At 48.9% G+C, this 20532-nt stretch overlaps 1 protein-coding gene across 1 annotated transcript in view; it reads left to right on the top strand.

Annotated features, from left to right (window-relative positions):
• The window catches only part of SPTBN5 (spectrin beta, non-erythrocytic 5), a 1776766-nt gene that overhangs the window by 1622957 nt on the left and 133277 nt on the right, over nt 1–20532 (top strand). Inside the window, exons 62-63 of the mRNA XM_085627084.1 lie at nt 16734–16910; nt 19966–20070. Coding sequence (XP_085483210.1) covers nt 16734–16910; nt 19966–20070 — 282 coding nt within the window. The remainder of the gene's footprint in view (nt 1–16733; nt 16911–19965; nt 20071–20532) is intronic.

Genomic DNA, 20532 nt, shown 5'->3' with positions numbered 1-20532 from the left:
CCAAGTGAAAGGACACCACACAAGTCGTTATGAAAATAAAGGATATTTATTTATAACAAGACTACCCTGGCTCTTTATGAGTCAGGGAGCTAAGCACAATCTTAGGAAAATACGTCTGGTTGCACAATTTACACAAATGCCCGAGGGCACGAAACCATTACACTGCAAGTGGAAGGGGAGAAGTTAGAAAGTCTAAAGTTACTGATTCCGGAGTGATCCGATCAGTGGGACTAAACGAAAAAGGAACTGGACACTTGTAAAGCGAACCTGCGATGGAGCACCGAAATGCTCGAGTTACCTAGCCCAGAGGCTGCGGCTATAGAAGGTTCGGCAAGATGTCGGAAGTCCTCGTTGTAGTCTCAGGAGCCTGAAAGAAGAGTTGCTGGCAGGCGACCAGTGTCGATGTTCAGCGAGATCCAAGCCTGGATCGGTGATGAAGGAAACCTGAAAGCAGAGGGGACTCAGTTCTCAACCGCTAGCCAGCGATCGTGTGGGTACCAGGAAGGTACCGGCTGAAGTCACCTCGACCAGGTGAGTGGATGACGTCGGACTCGGCTGTTCCTCGGACCAGGAGGCGCGGCGGCGACCAGGATGGAGGCGAGCTGTCCCACGCAGGTGTCTGCTGTCGATGATGCTGGGCCCAGGAATGGGGAAGCGGATCTTGGCAGTGGCAAGCCCACGCGGTGGAGTCAAGATGGCGTCTGGAGTGGACCAGGAGGGTCCGTGGTACTCCTCTGTTGAAGGGGAGCAAGAGCCAGTCTGGAGCAACCAGACTAGTGATGAAACAAACGTGGTGCGTCGTGAAGAGGGCCACAAGCCGGGCGGCAAGTGGTCGAACAACGCGGTGAACAGCAAGGAGCGGAAGGGCCCCCACGCAGATCTCGTGGATGCTGGGGAGGCAGACTTCGGTGCTGGAGCTGCTCAGGGTTAGGGCTTCTCAAACCCTAGGTGCACTCACTCGAGGGTCCCTCGGTGGGCGTGCTAGATAAGCGTCGTGCAGGTTCTGAAGATGGCCGGTCCCGCAAGTCTCGTCACACCTACGGCTCTCAGCTGGGCTGATGAGGTAGGTAAAAGGTCAGAGATGGCAGGGAACTCGGGTCTCGTCGAGCTGGGCAGTCTTGATCCATGGGAGAGACTTACAGCAAACCGCAAGCGCTTAGGTGGTGCCTGCTGGTGCAGGGTGGCTACTCCTTAGCCACAAGGGAGAGTCTTCAGAAATAGTCAAGAGTTCCTTTCGTGGAAAGTAGTCCAAGATTCAGAATTATCCAATTTGTGAAGGGGACTCGCTCCTACCTTTATTCTAAGAAAAAGGGGCTGGCCCGTGACTAGGTTCTACCTATGGGTGGAGCCAGGAGGGGGGTGGTTACACCCCTATCCTTTGTCCGGCTTCGCCCCAGCTCAGGGGCTGGTGTGCCCCCGAAACTGGTTTGAGCCGGGCTATGCACAGTGAGCACCGGGGTGCCACTGGCAATCACCTTCCTTTCAGCCCTGCCTACCTGGGATACACAAACCCTGTCTGGGATGGTGCTAACACCGCCCTCGACAGGAAACCCTTTGTCCAAGCTCCCCTCGCTGGAAGGTCTCCCAGCAGCAGGAGGTCAGACTTGTGTCTGGTGGCAGCATCCATTTTGTGATGCTGAGGCTTGAGTCAACTTTAACCGGGGTTCAAGGTTACTTCCATGTCGTGCCCCTCTAAAAGGGGGGAATGCTAACCCCGTCGCCAGAACTGGCGAGGGGTTCGTATTCCAATTCGTATGACACCTTACTCGACATGTGTAGGTGATGCGATGCCAAAGTTAGCAAATAACCGCGAGGATTATAATGCATTTAAAAGTAGTTGGCCCGCGTCACCATGGAACGGCTATTAGGACTTGGTTCCGCAAGCCGTCGACGGGCTCAGCTCGCGCCAGAGCACCGTCCCACATGATTCCCTGCACTCTGCCTTCAGGATTGATAAGGCCTGCCATAGGAGTGACTGATAGGAACCCATGTGTCCATTTTAGGGTTAGGTGTAGGAATACTACACCTACAGCAACGGGTGATTACACCACGTTGCCCCAGCTGTCGTGCAGCCAGTTGTGTCAGATTTGGGCGGCCATTCCAAGGGTGGCATAATACATGCTGCAGCCCCTGGTAGGCCCTGGGTACACCGATGCCCTGGATACCTGTGGTATGCTGAGACAGGGACTGACAAGGCGGCCCAGTTCCAATTGGTGGATGCACCTAATGTACATGTGTTTAATTTCGAGAGAGAACAGCTAGGCTGTGGGTCTGATTGGCAGGCCCACAGCCGGGGAAAGTCATAAACCAATGAAGCAAAAGCAAAAAATCTGGGTGATCATAGGATTGCAGACCCTACTCTCCTACATGACCCCCCCCCAAACTTTGGGACAATAAGCTAACCTTGACCAGGTGAGTCTTCTTGCTCTAAGTGGAAATACCTGGAGAGCCCATCTGCATTGCCATGATCAGTGCCAGGTCTATGCTCCACTGTGAAGTCCATCCCCTGTAGGGAAATGGACCACCTAAGTAGTTTGGGGTTTTCACCCTTCATTTGATTTAGCCACAAGAGGGGCTTATGGTCGGTCTGAATCTTGAAGTGAGTGCCAAACAAGTATGGCCTCAACTTCTTCAGGGCCCAAACCACAGCAAAGGCCTCCCTCTCAATAGCTGACCAATTCTTCTCTCTGGGGGTCAGCCTCCTGCTAATAAAAGCTATGGGCTGGTCATGACCATCAAAATTCAGTTGAGATAGAACAGCTCCCACACCCAGCTCCGAAGCGTCTGTTTGGACAATGAATGGTCTGGAGTAGTCTGGACTCTTTAGGATAGGCGCTGTGCACATGGCCTGCTTTAGGTCATCGAATGCCTTCTGACAGCTTGCTGTCCACTGAACTTTTTTTGGCATCTTTTTACTTGTCAGGTCGTTTAGCGGGGTCACAATGGATCCATAATTTCTGACAAATTTCCGGTAATAACCAGTCAGGCCCAAGAAAGCTCGAACCTGAGTCTGGGTGGTTGGAGGAGCCCAGTCCTGGATGGCCTGTATTTTGCTCTCCAATGGTTGAACCTGGCCTCCACCTACAAGGTGGCCCAGGTATACAACCTGTGTCTGCCCTATCTGGCACTTAGTGGCCTTGATAGTGAGGCCTGCCTTTTGCAGGGCCTCTAACACTTTCCTCAGGTGGACCAGGTGATCCTCCCAGGTGGAGCTAAAGACAGCGATATCGTCCAGATACGCCGCGCAGAAGCCGTCCAACCCAGTGAGAACTCGATTCACCAGCCTTTGGAAGGTGGCAGGTGCATTTTTCAAACCAAAGGGCATTACCACGAACTGATAATGCCCACCCGGGGTAGAAAATGCTGTTTTGGGCTTGGCCTCCTCAGCTAACCTGATTTGCCAATACCCAGCTGTCAGGTCAAACGTACTTAAGTAGCTGGCCGAAGCCAACCGGTCGATAAGTTTGTCTGCTCTTGGTATTGGGTGGGCGTCAGTCTTAGTGACTGCATTGAGACCTCTGTAGTCCACGCAAAACCTCATCTCTTTCTTACCGCCCTGGGTGTGAGGTTTCGGCATGAGAACTACGGGACTAGCCCAGGGGCTGTCCGAGGGTTCAATGACTCCCAGCTCCAACATTTTCTGCACCTCCGTCTTGATGCAGTCTCTGACATGATCAGGTTGCCGATAGATTTTACTCTTTACGGGCAGACTGTCCCCAGTGTCGACCTCATGGGTACACCAATTGGTCTGACTGGGCGTCAGAGAGAACATATGTCGAAAGGATTGAAGAACCTGTTTACAATCCTTTTGTTGATGTCCAGAGAGGCTGCCACAAAAGACAACACCATCTACTGACCCATCGTCAGGGTTCTGAGAGAGCAGGTCCGGGAGAGGGTCACTCTCCTCCTCCTGTCCCTCGTCTGTGGCCATGAGCAAGCCCATGCCCTCCCTGTCGACATATGCCTTGAGCCTGTTTACATGGAGCACCCTGTGGGGGCTCCGGGGAGTTCCCAGGTCTACCAAGTAGGTGACCTCTCCCTTTTGCTCAATGATCGTGTGGGGCCCAGACCATTTGTCTTTGAGTGCTGCTGGGGCCACTGGCTCCAGCACCCACACCTTCTGTCCAGGCTGGTACACAGTCAGGACAGCCTTTTGGTCGTGCCAAGCTTTCTGTAATTCTTGGCTCGCCTCAAGGTTTTTAGACGCCTTTTCCATGTACTCCGCCATCCGCGAGCGGAGACCGAGTACATAGTCCACAATGTTCGATGCCGGCTTTCTGAGAGGTCTCTCCCATCCTTCCTTTACCAAACAAAGGGGTCCCCTTACAGGATGTCCGAACAGAAGCTCAAAAGGGCTGTAGCCAACCCCCTTCTGCGGGACCTCTCTGTAGGCGAACAAGAGGCAGGGTATCAGGACATCCCATCTCCGCCGAAGCTTTTCAGGTAGTCCGTGAATCATCCCTTTTAGGGTCCTGTTGAATCTCTCAACAAGCCCATTGCATTGTGGGTGATAGGGTGTGGTGAACTTGTAGTTGACACCACACTCCTTCCACATTGCAGTCAGATATCCCGACATGAAGTTTGCACCTCTGTCTGAGACGACCTCCTTAGGGAAGCCCACTCTGGAGAACACTCCAAGTAGGGCCCGTGCCACCACAGGTGCTGTAGTGGTCCTAAGTGGAATAGCTTCAGGATACCTAGTGGCGTGGTCCACCACCACCAGTATAAACTTGTGCCCTGATGCTGTCTGGGGTTCCATTGGTCCGACAATGTCGAACCCCACTCGTTCAAAGGGTACCCCCACCACCGGTAGTGGTATGAGGGGGGCCTTTGTCGTGCCACCTGACTTACCGCTGGCTTGGCAAGTGACACAGGAGCGGCAAAACTCCTTCGTATCTTCGGACATGTGGGTCCAGTGAAAGTGTGGAACAATTCTGTCCCAAGTCTTATTCTGGCCTAAGTGACCTGCAAGGGGAATCTCGTGGGCCAAGGTAAGAAGGAAACCTCTCAGAGACAAGGGGATGGCCAGCCTCCTGGTCGCACCAGGTTTGGGGTCTCTTGCCTCGGAGTACAGGAGTCCATCGTCCCAGTACACTTTGTGGGTACCTGTGGCGTTCCCTGCAGCCTCAGCAGCAGCCTGCTGTCTGAGGGGTTCAAGGGAGGGGCAGTCTAACTGTGCCTTCCCCAGGTCTTCCCTGGAGGGTCCCCCTGAGCCCAGAAACTCAACCTGACCAGGTTCAAGCTCTTTCGGCTCAGTTTCCCTCAGTTCTTTAAGGTCAGCCTCCTCAGAGACTTGATCCACGACCTGGGGCAAGGGGGAAGGCGAAGCCTTACCCTTACTGCTCCTCTTCTTGGAAGGTGTCTGGTCCGTTCTTCCAGGATCCAGCACCTGTTCAGTGGGGCACCTTTTGGCCTGTGACCTGGTCACAGCAAGGACATGTGCTGGCAAGCCTAACATTTCCATGTGAGTCCTCTGCTCCACTTCTGACCATTGTGACGTTTCCAAATCATTGCCCAACAGACATTCTACGGGGAGGTCTGAACTAACCACAACCTTTTTCGGGCCACTTACCCCTCCCCAGGAGAAATCAACAACTGTGATTGGTAGTGACGTTGCTGGCATTGGTCACTAGGTAACTGGTACCTAGCATGATCTGTCCAGGGTCCACAAAGTTAGGCGTCACCATGGTGACACTGGCACAAGTGTCCCTGTAGGCCTGAGCCACTTTTCCATTAATCAAAGGTGTCTGTCTGTATTTGCCCAAAGTATTGGGACTGGCATCAGGGGACATATCCATATCCCCTGTACAGACAAGGACGGCCTGAGTGAGTGTGCCGACTAAGTCGTCACTCCCCTCGGTTCCCAAGGTTAACCCAACTAATGCCTTGGGAGGCGCACTACCACTGCTGACTGTACTAGGGGGTGCAGGTGCCTTAGGGGCTGCAGTGGCAGGAGTTTGCCCTCCTTTCTTGGTGCACTCACTAAACCAGTGAGTCTTACTTTTACAGTATTGGCACCACCTTTTTGACTGGCCTTCTTGAGTCTTCTTCTTCTGTGAAGCCTGACCCCCACCCTCTTTGGTTTGTTGGGGACCTGTCGAAGACTTCTGGTCATTTTGTTCGTTTTTGTTACTACCCTTCTGGTCTGCTTTCTTCTGACCACCCTGGTTCTGGTTCTGGTTCTGCTTGACCCTTGTTCTGACCCATCTGTCTGCCTTTTTTCCCAATTCTTGGGGAGAGGTCAGATCCGAGTCGACAAGGTGCTGATGCAACAATTGGTTCTGACAGTTGTTTAAAATCTGTTCTCGCATGATAAGATTGTACAATCCTGTGTAATCAGTAACCTTGCTACCCAGCAACCAGCCCTCCAAAGCCTTAGTGGCACAATCGACAAAGTCAGTCCAATCCTGAGACTGAATTTTCTGGGTGTCCCGGAACAGCACCCGGTACTGTTCCGTGGTTAAGCCGAACCCATCAATCAGTGTGTTCTTCAGGACTTGGTAGTTGTTAGCATCCTCAGCTCTAGTAGTGAGGAGCTTGTCCCTTCCTTTACCTTCAAAGGAAAGCCACAGTATAGCTGCCCACTGACTTGGGGGGACGCACTGGACAGTGCAGGCCCTCTCCAAGGCAGTTATCCACTTGTGGATGTCGTCCCCTTGTTTAAAGGGGGGCACTATTTTACTCAGGTGTCTAGTGTCTATACCCCTGTCTTTCTCTCTATTGAGAATGCTGCCACCAGTGGGATCTAACCCACTTAATTTCTGCTCTCGGGCCAGGGCAAGTCTTTCTTTGGCGAGGGCAAGTTCTTCCCGCTCGATCCTCAGATTGACTTCCCTCATCTTCGCTTCATGCTCCCTTCTCTGAGGGGACGTCATTCCTCTCTGAGAAGATGCCTGAGAGACATGTGTGTGAACCGATCTGCCAGAGCCTCTGGAGAGAGACCTAGCTCGTCCGTTCCCAAGGTTAGGCCTGCTTGAGCGTGGGCCCGGGGCTCCCCCAGTTCCATTCTCATGCCTGCTTAAGTTGGTCCTTGTAAGCCTGCCGACTACCACTGGACCTTTGTCTGCCTCGTCTCCTGATAACTCCTCCTCGTCCTCCTCCTCTGTGTGGAGGTCGAGGTCTGGGTCACCGAGGGTTCCCTCTAAGGGAGGCATGTTCCCATCAGCACTGGGGGGACCTGTGTTAGAGGACCTCCTAGCATCGTACGCCTCTAAGAGACCTATCAGAATTGCGATGGTAGGGTTAGAACCCTGGTTTAGCTTCCTGGAGGCACACAGTTGTCTCATCTCCTTGAAGCTAAGAGTTGCATATCGTGACACGACCTGTGGAGGGTCACTGACCACCAAGGGAGTCTGCGAAGACTCTCCGTGGACCGACATGCTTTTCTAGTGAGGTGTAAGTGATGCACCTACCTACACTATGTGTTTACCTACTGATCCCTTGCTAAGAGTTGTAGTCAGGGTGTGCTAAGCCCTGTTACACTACAACAGCCGGTTCAGTAGAACTCGGAGTATTCTAAGTTAAGTTATATGTACCTGGGTACTTATGTGATCTTTCACTGCGATATTCTTAGGATACGTGTGTGGTAAAACAACAGCAAGCTCAAATCCCAACCGCTGCTCACCAATGTGAGAAGTTGGCCTGATATGTAGTGCTCACTATTCTAGTGATCACTGTGTATCATTCCAAACAACCCTTATTGATGATTGGTTGTAAGTCAACCTTATAGACCAGCTATCCTAGTAGCGTGGATACGAGCAGTCTTAGGCTAAACTCTAGAGGGCGTGTTAAGCCAGCTGTTTACCATCACATATACCCCTTGAACACCAAGTGAAAGGACACCACACAAGTCGTTATGAAAATAAAGGATATTTATTTATAACAAGACTACCCTTGTCTCTTTATGAGTCAGGGAGCTAAGCACAATCTTAGGAAAATACGTCTGGTTGCACAATTTACACAAATGCCCGAGGGCACGAAACCATTACACTGCAAGTGGAAGGGGAGATGTTAGAAAGTCTAAAGTTACTGATTCCGGAGTGATCCGATCAGTGGGACTAAACGAAAAAGGAACTGGACACTTGTAAAGCGAACCTGCGATGGAGCACCGAAATGCTCGAGTTACCTAGCCCAGAGGCTGCGGCTATAGAAGGTTCGGCAAGATGTCGGAAGTCCTCGTTGTAGTCTCAGGAGCCTGAAAGAAGAGTTGCTGGCAGGCGACCAGTGTCGATGTTCAGCGAGATCCAAGCCTGGATCGGTGATGAAGGAAACCTGAAAGCAGAGGGGACTCAGTTCTCAACCGCTAGCCAGCGATCGTGTGGGTACCAGGAAGGTACCGGCTGAAGTCACCTCGACCAGGTGAGTGGATGACGTCGGACTCGGCTGTTCCTCGGACCAGGAGGCGCGGCGGCGACCAGGATGGAGGCGAGCTGTCCCACGCAGGTGTCTGCTGTCGATGATGCTGGGCCCAGGAATGGGGCAGCGGATCTTGGCAGTGGCAAGCCCACGCGGTGGAGTCAAGATGGCGTCTGGAGTGGACCAGGAGGGTCCGTGGTACTCCTCTGTTGAAGGGGAGCAAGAGCCAGTCTGGAGCAACCAGACTAGTGATGAAACAAACGTGGTGCGTCGTGAAGAGGGCCACAAGCCGGGCGGCAAGTGGTCGAACAACGCGGTGAACAGCAAGGAGCGGAAGGGCCCCCACGCAGATCTCGTGGATGCTGGGGAGGCAGACTTGGGTGCTGGAGCTGCTCAGGGTTAGGGCTTCTCAAACCCTAGGTGCACTCACTCGAGGGTCCCTCGGTGGGCGTGCTAGATAAGCGTCGTGCAGGTTCTGAAGATGGCCGGTCCCGCAAGTCTCGTCACACCTACGGCTCTCAGCTGGGCTGATGAGGTAGGTAAAAGGTCAGAGATGGCAGGGAACTCGGGTCTCGTCGAGCTGGGCAGTCTTGATCCGTTGGAGAGACTTACAGCAAACCGCAAGCGCTTAGGTGGTGCCTGCTGGTGCAGGGTGGCTACTCCTTAGCCACAAGGGAGAGTCTTCAGAAATAGTCAAGAGTTCCTTTCGTGGAAAGTAGTCCAAGATTCAGAATTATCCAATTTGTGAAGGGGACTCGCTCCTACCTTTATTCTAAGAAAAAGGGGCTGGCCCGTGACTAGGTTCTACCTATGGGTGGAGGCAGGAGGGGGGTGGTTACACCCCTATCCTTTGTCCGGCTTCGCTCCAGCTCAGGGGCTGGTGTGCCCCCGAAACTGGTTTGAGCCGGGCTATGCACAGTGAGCACCGGGGTGCCACTGGCAATCACCTTCCTTTCAGCCCTGCCTACCTGGGATACACAAACCCTGTCTGGGATGGTGCTAACACCGCCCTCGACAGGAAACCCTTTGTCCAAGCTCCCCTCGCTGGAAGGTCTCCCAGCAGCAGGAGGTCAGACTTGTGTCTGGTGGCAGCATCCATTTTGTGATGCTGAGGCTTGAGTCAACTTTAACCGGGGTTCAAGGTTACTTCCATGTCGTGCCCCTCTAAAAGGGGGGAATGCTAACCCCGTCGCCAGAACTGGCGAGGGGTTCGTATTCCAATTCGTATGACACCTTACTCGACATGTGTAGGTGATGCGATGCCAAAGTTAGCAAATAACCGCGAGGATTATAATGCATTTAAAAGTAGTTGGCCCGCGTCACCATGGAACGGCTATTAGGACTTGGTTCCGCAAGCCGTCGACGGGCTCAGCTCGCGCCAGAGCACCGTCCCACATGATTCCCTGCACTCTGCCTTCAGGATTGATAAGGCCTGCCATAGGAGTGACTGATAGGAATCCATGTGTCCATTTTAGGGTTAGGTGTAGGAATACTACACCTACAGCAACGGGTGATTACACCACGTTGCCCCAGCTGTCGTGCAGCCAGTTGTGTCAGATTTGGGCGGCCATTCCAAGGGTGGCATAATACATGCTGCAGCCCCTGGTAGGCCCTGGGTACACCGATGCCCTGGATACCTGTGGTATGCTGAGACAGGGACTGACAAGGCGGCCCAGTTCCAATTGGTGGATGCACCTAATGTACATGTGTTTAATTTCGAGAGAGAACAGCTAGGCTGTGGGTCTGATTGGCAGGCCCACAGCCGGGGAAAGTCATAAACCAATGAAGCAAAAGCAAAAAATCTGGGTGATCATAGGATTGCAGACCCTACTCTCCTACAGGAGGTACAAACAAAGATTCTAGACATGGCCTATGACGGAGAGTCTTTGTTTGGTAAACACATTGATGAGGCCCTCCTTGCTATAAAAACTGACACGGATATCGCTAGATCGTTAGGTGCCCTTCAATACAGGCGCAAATCTTTCAGAGGTGCAAGAGGACGTGGTTTTACTTCAAGAGGAGGATACCAAAACCAAAAAAACAGGCAGTATCAATCGTGGTATAGACAGCCTTACAACCAGTCATCATACCGCCAATCCTCTATGGCTAGGTTCTCCCGTCAGAGTGGTCGAAAACTATCACAGAATCAAGGTTGAGACACCAACAGGAAACAATGATCTCCACAGGGCGCCAGCCAGATTACCCACCATACCCGTGGGCGCAAAGATTTCAGCTTTTGTTCACAAGTGGCAAGAAATTACTTCAAACTGATGGGTTCTAGACCTAGTAACCAATGGCCACACCCTGGAATTCATCAAACAGCCACCTACTACTCCCCCCAGGTGTCCCCCTCCCCTCATCTTCACTTATTATTCAAAGAAGCCTTAACGATGCTCCTCAAGAATGCAATAGAGAAGGTTCCATCATCTCAAAGAGTAACCAGTTTCTATTCTCGTATCTTCCTGATCACGAAGAAGTCAGGGGAATGGCGACCGATTCTGGACCTCCGCAAGCTCAACAAATTCCTCAAAAAGCAAAGTTTCCGGATGGTCACGCTTTCCGAGATTTTAAGCTGTTTAAACAAAGGAGATTTTATGGCTTCTCTGGATATGGAAGATGCGTATTTCCACATCCCTATCCACCCCAAACATCGCAAATATCTCCGCTTCACAGTGGCTGGCGTCCACTATCAGTTCAAAGTGCTCCAGTTTGGGCTGAAATCGGCACCAAGAATCTTCACGAAGTGCTTGGCACCAGAGGCAGCAGCATTGAGATCTCGAGGAATCTAGGTGTTCCCTTATCTCGACGATTGGCCAAATACGTCTCCAAAAATGTGTAACTTTAATTTCAAGAAGAAGGTCAGTTTCTGTCCGGATGTTTGCTTCACTCCTGGGGATGTGCTCTTCTGCAATAAATCTCATACCCTTGGCACGGCTCAAAATGAGACCTCTTCAGGAGGAGTTACACCTTCAATGGCAGCAAGCCGTGGGTTTGTTCGACGATTCTATCAAGGTCACGCCGTGCATGATAAATTCTCTGCATTGGTGGTTACAAGCAGCGAATCTAGTCCAAGGTCTCACATTCCTGCAAACCATTGCAGACTTCATTTTAACGACCGATGCCTCCATGGAGGGATGGGGAGGTCATCTGCAAGATTTGAGGATTCAAGGAAAATGGTCTCAAATGCACAAACAATAGCATATCAATGTGAGAAGTTGGCCTGATATATGATGTCACTAATTCTAGTGTATACCTTGTATCAGTCCAAACAACCCTTATGGTGATTGGCTGTAAAGTCAACCTTATAGACCAGCTATCCTAGTGGTAGCATGGACAAGAGCAGTCTTAGGCTAAACTCTGAATGGCATGTGAAGCCAGCTGTTATACCATATGTAATCCCTTGAATACCAAATGAAAGGACACCACAACAGATATATATAAAAATAGAATGTACTTATTCTAGTCGAACCCTCAGCACTCTTTATGAGATTCGAGGTAAGTACAACACAGTCTTATTTAAGCATACATTAAGTCACACAGGTAAGTAATACAGTTAGGCCCTAGGGGCCACGCAAACCATATACTAAGTAAGTGGTATAAGGACCACTGTCACGAACACAGGATAGGCCTAGGCCTAGGGAATCGCTGGGGCTACACTATACTACCAAAGGTTAGGAAGTGGGAGGCCCACGGGATTCAGGTGCAGAGTGGAAACACTCACGCGTAATGCGTAAAAGTCGATAGAAATGCAAGTTATTAGAAATTAGCAGTTTTAGGACACTTCTGGTATAGCTAGGAAGTCGAGACTCGGACACTAGACCCTTGGATAGTCAATACCCTTGTGAGCACTGAAATGCTCAAGTTACCTAGCCCACGGGCTGCGGGTGCATAGGTGTGAACTTGCGTCGGGTTTCGTCGTCGACTCCTATGGATGCCTGAAGGAAAGTTGCTGACAGGCAGTCAGTGAAGAGTGTCCGGTGGATCCCAAGGAGGGGATCAAGAAGGAAGGAACCTGCAAGCAGAAGGGACAGAGTCTAGGTCACCAGCCAGGAGCCAGGAAGGAACCAGGAAGGAACCAGGCGATGTCGTGGAGATGCAGGTGAAGAGGTGAAGCTTGTCGCAGCAGTCACGCGTACCAGGAGGCGTCGAGGACAACCAGGACCAGGAGGTGAGCTGTCCCACGAAGGCTCTTGCTGTCGGCGGCGTCGAAGTCGAGTCAGGACCGAACAAGCCTTGGCAAGCGGAACCCACGCAGGATGGAGGACTTGCTTCTGGTGCAGACCAGGAAGGTCTGGGGTGCTTCTCTTTCACAGAGGAGCGGGTGTCAGTCTGGAGGAGCTGGACCAGCAAGTTGAAAACAAAGGTTCGTCGTCGCAGAAGTCACTAGCCAACGGGCCAGCAACCGGACAACACGTCGAGCAACTCAGAACACGTGAAGTGTGGGGAGCTGATCTTCTTTGCAGATGGTGCTCGGGATGGGAGCTTCTCAATTCCCCAAGCACAGCCTCGAGGGAGCCTCGGAAGTCGCGCTAGTCAGGTACTAGCCACTTTTCCCAAGTCGCCGGTCCCACGTCCCTCGTCGCCTCCTCGGGTCTCAGCTTCGCTGGAGATGTGGATCTGGGTCAGAGGTGTCTGGAAGTCTCGGCGCTGGTCAGTCTCTGCAGTCGTCCCTCGTAGGATCAGTCGCAAAGCAAAGCAGCGGTCGCTGGATGGTGCCTGGTTGCCCAGGGTGGTCACTCCTTGGCCACAAGGGAGATTTCTTCAATCTTCTTCCTGAGGTCGAATGTCGAAGGTCCAGAGTTTCTGTACAAGTTGCAGATTCAGGTTAATCTAATTTAGCAGGGCTCAGCTACCTACTGATATACTGGGCTAGTGGGCTGGGCTACCTGCAAGGTCCCTCCTATCGGTGGGACCAGGAAGGGGAGTGGTTACACCCCCTTTCCTTTGAAGCAAGAGCTGGGGCTGGAGTGCCCCAGCGCCGGTTTGAACTGGACTATGCATGGGACACCTTGTGTGCCCTAGGCAGTGTCTAGTTTCATTCAACCCTCCCTGTCCCAATACACTAAATCCTGTCTAGGGTGGTACTCGCACCTCCCAAGGCAGGAAACCTATTGTCCAAGCCTCCCTTGCTGGAAGGACTCCCAGCAGCAGGAGGTCAGACTTGTGTCTGTGGCAGCAGCATCCATTTTGTGATGCTGGGGCTCTGGTTAACTTTAACCGGGTAAGTAGGTTTCAACATGTCTTCTCCCTCTAGAAGGGAGGAATAATATCCTCATTGCCAGAAATCATTGACGTCATCAGCAGAGGATTGTTGTCGCGTGAGTTATAGTTGCCTGCAGTAACTATAACGGGGGAATTTCATTGGTTTTTTACGAGTGAAATGTCCAGCTAACTATAACATGTGTGAAACCTATGGTTTTTTAAGTGAATTTGCAAGTTTTTTTAAATGCTAATTCGTAACTATAACGTGTGTGAAACCTATGGTTTTTTCAGTGAATTTGTATGGTTTTTTAAATGCTAAGTTATGTTTTTATTTATTTTTTCAGGTTTTACACCGTGCACGCACCGTGCGCACACCGTGCACGCTCTGTGGGCACTCGGTGCGCTTCGCGCACCGAGCGCCCACGGTTCGCAGTGCGCGCAGGGGGTCCTTTTGTGACCCCCTGACCAAGGCTAGGGGGTCAGGAACTGTCCACTCTGCCCCCTTATCACGTTCTCCGACTTTGATTTTCACCCCCTCAGACTGCGAGAGACAAAATGGCGGCCGACACTTCCTGGTTTCGACCGATTCGAATGTTTACCGACATCTAACAACCAATCAGAATTGCGCTCGCGCACGGCAGGGTGCGCGCACAGTGCGCGCACGGTGCGCGCGTATAGATATTGATATGCTTTTAAATGCTATTTTCTCAGGAAATACTGAACAGATTTACACCAGACCTACAAAAGGCACTTCCTTGACCTTATGGCTACCTCTCTGCCAAATTCCACGTAATTCTGTTCAGCCGTTCGGGCTGTAGCTACGTCTAAAGCTCCTATGGAAAAATGCATGGGGAAAACGCGTTTTGGGACCCCCCCTTTTTCTCGGCGCCCGCTTGACGAATCACCCCGAGACTTTCAGGGTAGGAGCTGAACGGAGCGCCCCATTAGTTTTGAGAATTTCGTGAGGATTCGTCAACTGGCGCCAAAGTTATTCAAAATAGAATTTTGAGATTTCCTATGGAAACTAGGTTGTAACTATAACTATCTACTGGCGACCGCCAGTAGATAATATATATATATATATATATATATATATATAAATATATATATATGAATATATATCCATATATTAATGTTTATGTATTATTTTATTTTGTTAATGTATTTTAACATAGCTTCGATTTCTTAAAAGCTTGGTTATTTAAAAATAAAAAATAAAAATTCTCAACCATTGTGGATACAGTTTGGGAGTTTATGAACACTTGTCTCCCACCATCCGCAAACGACAGTACATTTGGTATACTGCTTGCTACTCTGATTCAGGCACGTGAATCTATGAAAGATACCCCAATACTGGATAAGTAAACAAGTTACTTACCTGTAACTACAGTTATCCAGTATTGGTATCCTTCATAGATTCACATGCACCCACCCTCCTCCCCGGCGAGGCAGTTCTCTATTATTTAGGATACTTACTTCCCACTTGTGCTAAGAAAATCTGAGGAGAACTGCCTCTGCTGAGAGTGTTCTACAGGGTGCTGGTAGCTGATTAGTTGGAGCTGACTTTTGGTTCTTTTTATTATAGGCTACTAAGATTTAGGCCTTAGGCTTTTCTTTTAGCCTACTACTATTATTTACTTATGGCACTACTTTTGTAATTTACCGCGGGATCCCCGCGTCGGCGACGGGGAATGATTCAGGCATGTGAATCTATGAAAGATACCAATACTGGATAACTGTAGTTACAGGTAAGTAACTTGTTTTCTTCACACCTATACTAGCGCTCAACACAAACCCCTCCTCGATTCCTTCTTCACACACACAGTTCCTTTGTAGTTTTTATTCTACTGTGTATGATTCATTATCTACTCATTAACAGATTATTACTTGCATATCTACTATACTGCCGGATCTCTCATTAAGTCACTAAGACGATCTCCGTATTAGCTCAATACTACCGTGATGTAAAGTCTTTATGATCATACATAATATGTACGTCATGCATGCAATCAACCATCACCTTGAAACTTACATTACCGGCTCTCTGTGATTGTAACTCGGTATAGCCGGATTGATCGACGTATTAATCCAGATATATCAATTACACTTTTGGTTCTATCATTTAATACACAGTCTGGTCAGGTTACAAAAATGGTTACAAAAAAAATGGTTAGAAAGATGTCTCCAACAATGGTTCATGATGTCTATGATGTCTATAATGTACTGTCATTATTACCGATCTAAATATGTAACTCAAAGCCTGCATAACCTGTATTATGTGTATTTTTGAGGTTAAAACCAAAATACCTGCATAACATCTATATCTTCAAGTCGAATCCTACACAGTCTCCTCCTCACCCCGTCTTTGTACTCCTTTTCCAAGAATACTAATGCTCGCTATCTGTGTATTTATTTATTTTGCAACTGTACTTTATGCTTATGTACTGTGTATCCTGTCTTTCAAAATTCAATAAAAAAGATTTGAACATAAAAAATAAGTTTCCGGATCCAGTCTGATGCCTAGGGATAATTCTAGGGTAAGTAATCAGCGGCTTAATACAGTTTCTACCAGATAAACTGTTGCCAAAGGTAAATAACTTGTTCTTTTGGGAAGGGACGGCAAGACGTTCTTCATTTGAGATCACCCCAAGTTCCTAATTCTATAGAGTTGCAAAGAGAATTGGGTTCTCAGTTTGGGTGCTGCACTTCAATTTATCATGATGGGCTACTTGAAACTGCAGCACGTAGAGTAAAATAAACATGTGCTAGCAAAGCCAATAGGTCTGGCTAATAACCAAAAATGTTAGTCAGACCTATTGGCTTTGTGAATGCTTGTTACTACTGGTAAGAGAGATGTTTGGTTAGCACAGCCAGAAAATTCCACTGTATGTTCTAAAATATATAATGGACAACCATATTTAAAAAATGACATGCAGTCCTCTTCTAAGTTTTCACTGATGCAGGATTGCACCAACTCTTAGGCTAACCCAATAATACGTTTTTTTCCATACTCAAAGTTGGTATCACCCAGCTTCCCTTTAATTTTGAGGCCTGCTTTGGCCTTGATTAGCCCCTGAAAGGCAAGGCCTTTCTAGAAAGGCAGGTAATGCTAGTGAGATGTGAAGAGGCCTATTCTTAGCACCAATTGGTCTTTATATGAATGTTTGCCTTCACAGATCAAGGAAAAACTTTTGGAACAATCAGAATTTATGAGAAAAGTTGCAGATTGCTGGGAAGTAAGGAAAGAACTGTATGAAGAGAATTTGGAGATCCAGTTGCTTCGGCGCGAACTGGAGCAGGCAGAGAGCTGGCTGAACGCTAAGGAGGGATTTCTCCTGGATCCAAACTATGGGGTAAGAGTTCAGTGGAAACTGTCAAAAGACATGACACTTAAGAAGAACAACACGCAACAGGCAAATATTATTCAGAAACCAGGCCTGCTCATTGGAACAGGCAGAATGTGTAGCTGCCTGGGGTGGATTACTGAGAATGGCAGTTTGGCGTTATGAACCAGTTAGCAGTGAGCATCCCTCCAGAGTCGGCAGCCAAATATTTTCTTAGGATCCTCCCACTGATGTTGCTGAAGCCCATCTCTAGCCTCTTTCTTCCACCATCCTACTTTTCCTGTCCCTTTATCTCACATCTTCTTCCTTTTACCCTCTGGGTATGTTTCCCTATGTTTCTGTCCCTCCTTCTTTCTCCCTTTCTTGCTCTTGCTCTGAGTCTGAGGATAAAATGTGAGTCCCAGTCAACAAAAGGAGTGCTGGTGTCGACCTTGGGCAACCACTTGCACACATCACACACTACACCCTTTACAAAAACATCACGTGTGCTAAGGTGATAAACATTATTGCTTCAGCCCTCTTTGATACCAGAGATTGCTAACTAACCACTCAGTTTCGATCGATTACTGGGGTTTTTGTTTAGGCAGAAACAAATCAATTATTTTGCAAATTCTAATTTACAGTGAAAATATTGAATATAACCCCAATTTTACCATCCAAACTTGACTAGTATGGACACTTATGCATTGGATGATCACAAATTTGGATACAATCAACCCTAGAAGATAGGTGAGGGTGAGAATTTCTGTGGTGGTAGCCTCGGTCGGATGTAGGGTCAGCCCTCTGGTGGGTGCAAATTTATGGCTGACTACAGAAGGCGATCTTGTGCTCAATAGGGACTCTCATCAGTGGGATATGTTTGCCAGTGGTAGGCCCTGCCAAGCTCCCTTGGTGAGGGACCGCAGTAGCGTTTTGTGCCGCCTGTATTGCCACCATTTTATAATTCTATGTCATCATTACAGGTCAGTGGCTGATTGTACACCAGGCAGAAGGCTAGATCAGCATTTTTCTAGTCTACTTATAAGCGGGATGTTCATTGTCCAAAAGCAGCTATCTGAGCGACGCAGTGTCAGAGTCACCATCCTCTGACTGGGAGTGGGCCTCAAATGACGGGCAATGAGGACCCCTTCTGCTGAATGGCATTATTTTCATTCATTGCTCTTCGTTCTAATTCTGATTCTGATGAATGCCCCTGTTTAGGTTTCCAGGACTCCAGTGCTTATAATAAAGCGGTTCCAGATTGCCTATCAGCGGTCCCTTAAAAAAGAACTTGCTGTCTTTTACATCAGTCATATGAAAAGTGAGATCCTTGGCAGACACCTTTAGTATCCTAGTGTAGGTTTTTAGTTTTCAACTTATAGTTTCGCTGTTGGGCATAATGTTGGCACTTCCAATCCGCACATAGCTTAGGTTGATGGCGGTAATGCATTTTGATAATTCGGGGACATGGTTGCTTTCAATGCTCAGACTGTGGGGAATAGCGGCGAGGTGGCAGTGGCCATGGCCAAGTTGTTATTCCCTGAACAATGTTATTTCTGTTAGTGAGTTCTTTTCACCTGCTTCATATTCTGACTTCTTCCCCTCATCTATTCTTTTTGAAGGGGTTGTTGGCATGTGTATGTTTGCAAGTTCTTCCTTTTCCCAATAGGCATTTTCAAGGGGACGTAGATACTAGTTGTCATGTCTGGACACTTGAGACTATGGTGTCTGGACTGTGTTTGAAAGGCCTTGTTGACCGCCATTCATCCAACCAGTGCACCGCCATGGGCGTTAGGTGGTATAGCTTATCTTGTCTCCTACTTATCCAACATTATGTATGATGCTTAAGTAAATTCTCTTTCAGAGGAGAAAGCGAGTGTTCTAGGGCTGGGATGCCATGGATGGATGGATGGATGGATGGATGGATGGATGGATGGATGGATGGATGGATGGATGGATGGATGGATGGATGGATGGATGGATGGATGGATGGATGGATGGATGGATGGATGGATGGATGGATGGATGGATGGATGGATGGATGGATGGATGGATGGATGGATGGATGGATGGATGGATGGATGGATGGATGGATGGATGGATGGATGGATGGATGGATGGATGGATGGATGGATGGATGGATGGATGGATGGATGGATGGATGGATGGATGGATGGATGGATGGATGGATGGATGGATGGATGGATGGATGGATGGATGGATGGATGGATGGATGGATGGATGGATGGATGGATGGATGGATGGATGGATGGATGGATGGATGGATGGATGGATGGATGGATGGATGGATGGATGGATGGATGGATGGATGGATGGATGGATGGATGGATGGATGGATGGATGGATGGATGGATGGATGGATGGATGGATGGATGGATGGATGGATGGATGGATGGATGGATGGATGGATGGATGGATGGATGGATGGATGGATGGATGGATGGATGGATGGATGGATGGATGGATGGATGGATGGATGGATGGATGGATGGATGGATGGATGGATGGATGGATGGATGGATGGATGGATGGATGGATGGATGGATGGATGGATGGATGGATGGATGGATGGATGGATGGATGGATGGATGGATGGATGGATGGATGGATGGATGGATGGATGGATGGATGGATGGATGGATGGATGGATGGATGGATGGATGGATGGATGGATGGATGGATGGATGGATGGATGGATGGATGGATGGATGGATGGATGGATGGATGGATGGATGGATGGATGGATGGATGGATGGATGGATGGATGGATGGATGGATGGATGGATGGATGGATGGATGGATGGATGGATGGATGGATGTGAATTGACAATGCTCTTCTCTGAGTACTTATGGAAACCTACGACTGCCACAACTGTCTGAGTATTTTTTTCAAATTTCCTTTCACATAAATCTGAACCTTTCCGCAGAAGTTAACCTACTCTTGTTGAATTGCAAATCTTCTTTTTACAAAAGGGCCAATTACTGTGGAAAAAAGGAATATCGGACTGTGTACAAATTTCAGACTACTATCTTTTTGCAGACTCTCTTTTTTGGTTTTGTTTAGGACTCTGTGTCAAATGTAGAGAATCTTCTAAAGAAACACGAAGACTTTGAGAAGATGCTCTTAGCCCAGGAGGACAAGTTTGCCCAGTTAGACAGGAAAACAAAGGTAGGTGTTGAAAAAACAATATAACTGGATGTAAATTGTGTACAAATTCTCACAGCCATTAAGTAAACAACCTTTGTCTTATAACACAGAGGTAGAAATCACTACTACCCTATCAGGGGTCAATAGTGAAACTGAACGTGTTGTGATGATTGCTTTGCCACCTCATGTAAATGAATTAGCTAAAGGTGCCAAAGATTCATCAGCTGCAGAGATGTCTTCAGTGTAGGCTTACCAGAGGATCCTTACTCTGAATGAGTAAAACACAATCACGCTATGCTTACTCTAGAACCCTCACTATGTTCTGCATTTGACCGGCAAAGCTGGAAGTAAAATATTCAAATGGGGCTCGCAAGGATATGTGGTTTGAGATACATGCTCCATCCTGTGGGTATCCCTAAAGATAATGTGAAGATATAGTCTTCACAACCAATCTCTCTGTTGGTATTTCACAGGAACCCTTAA

This window comes from Triturus cristatus, chromosome 9, assembly GCF_964204655.1.
Source record: "Triturus cristatus chromosome 9, aTriCri1.1, whole genome shotgun sequence".
NCBI classification, from domain to species: Eukaryota; Metazoa; Chordata; class Amphibia; order Caudata; family Salamandridae; genus Triturus; species Triturus cristatus.
Note: the sequence above shows the minus strand (reverse complement) of the source record. Positions and strands in the feature narration are given on the sequence as shown.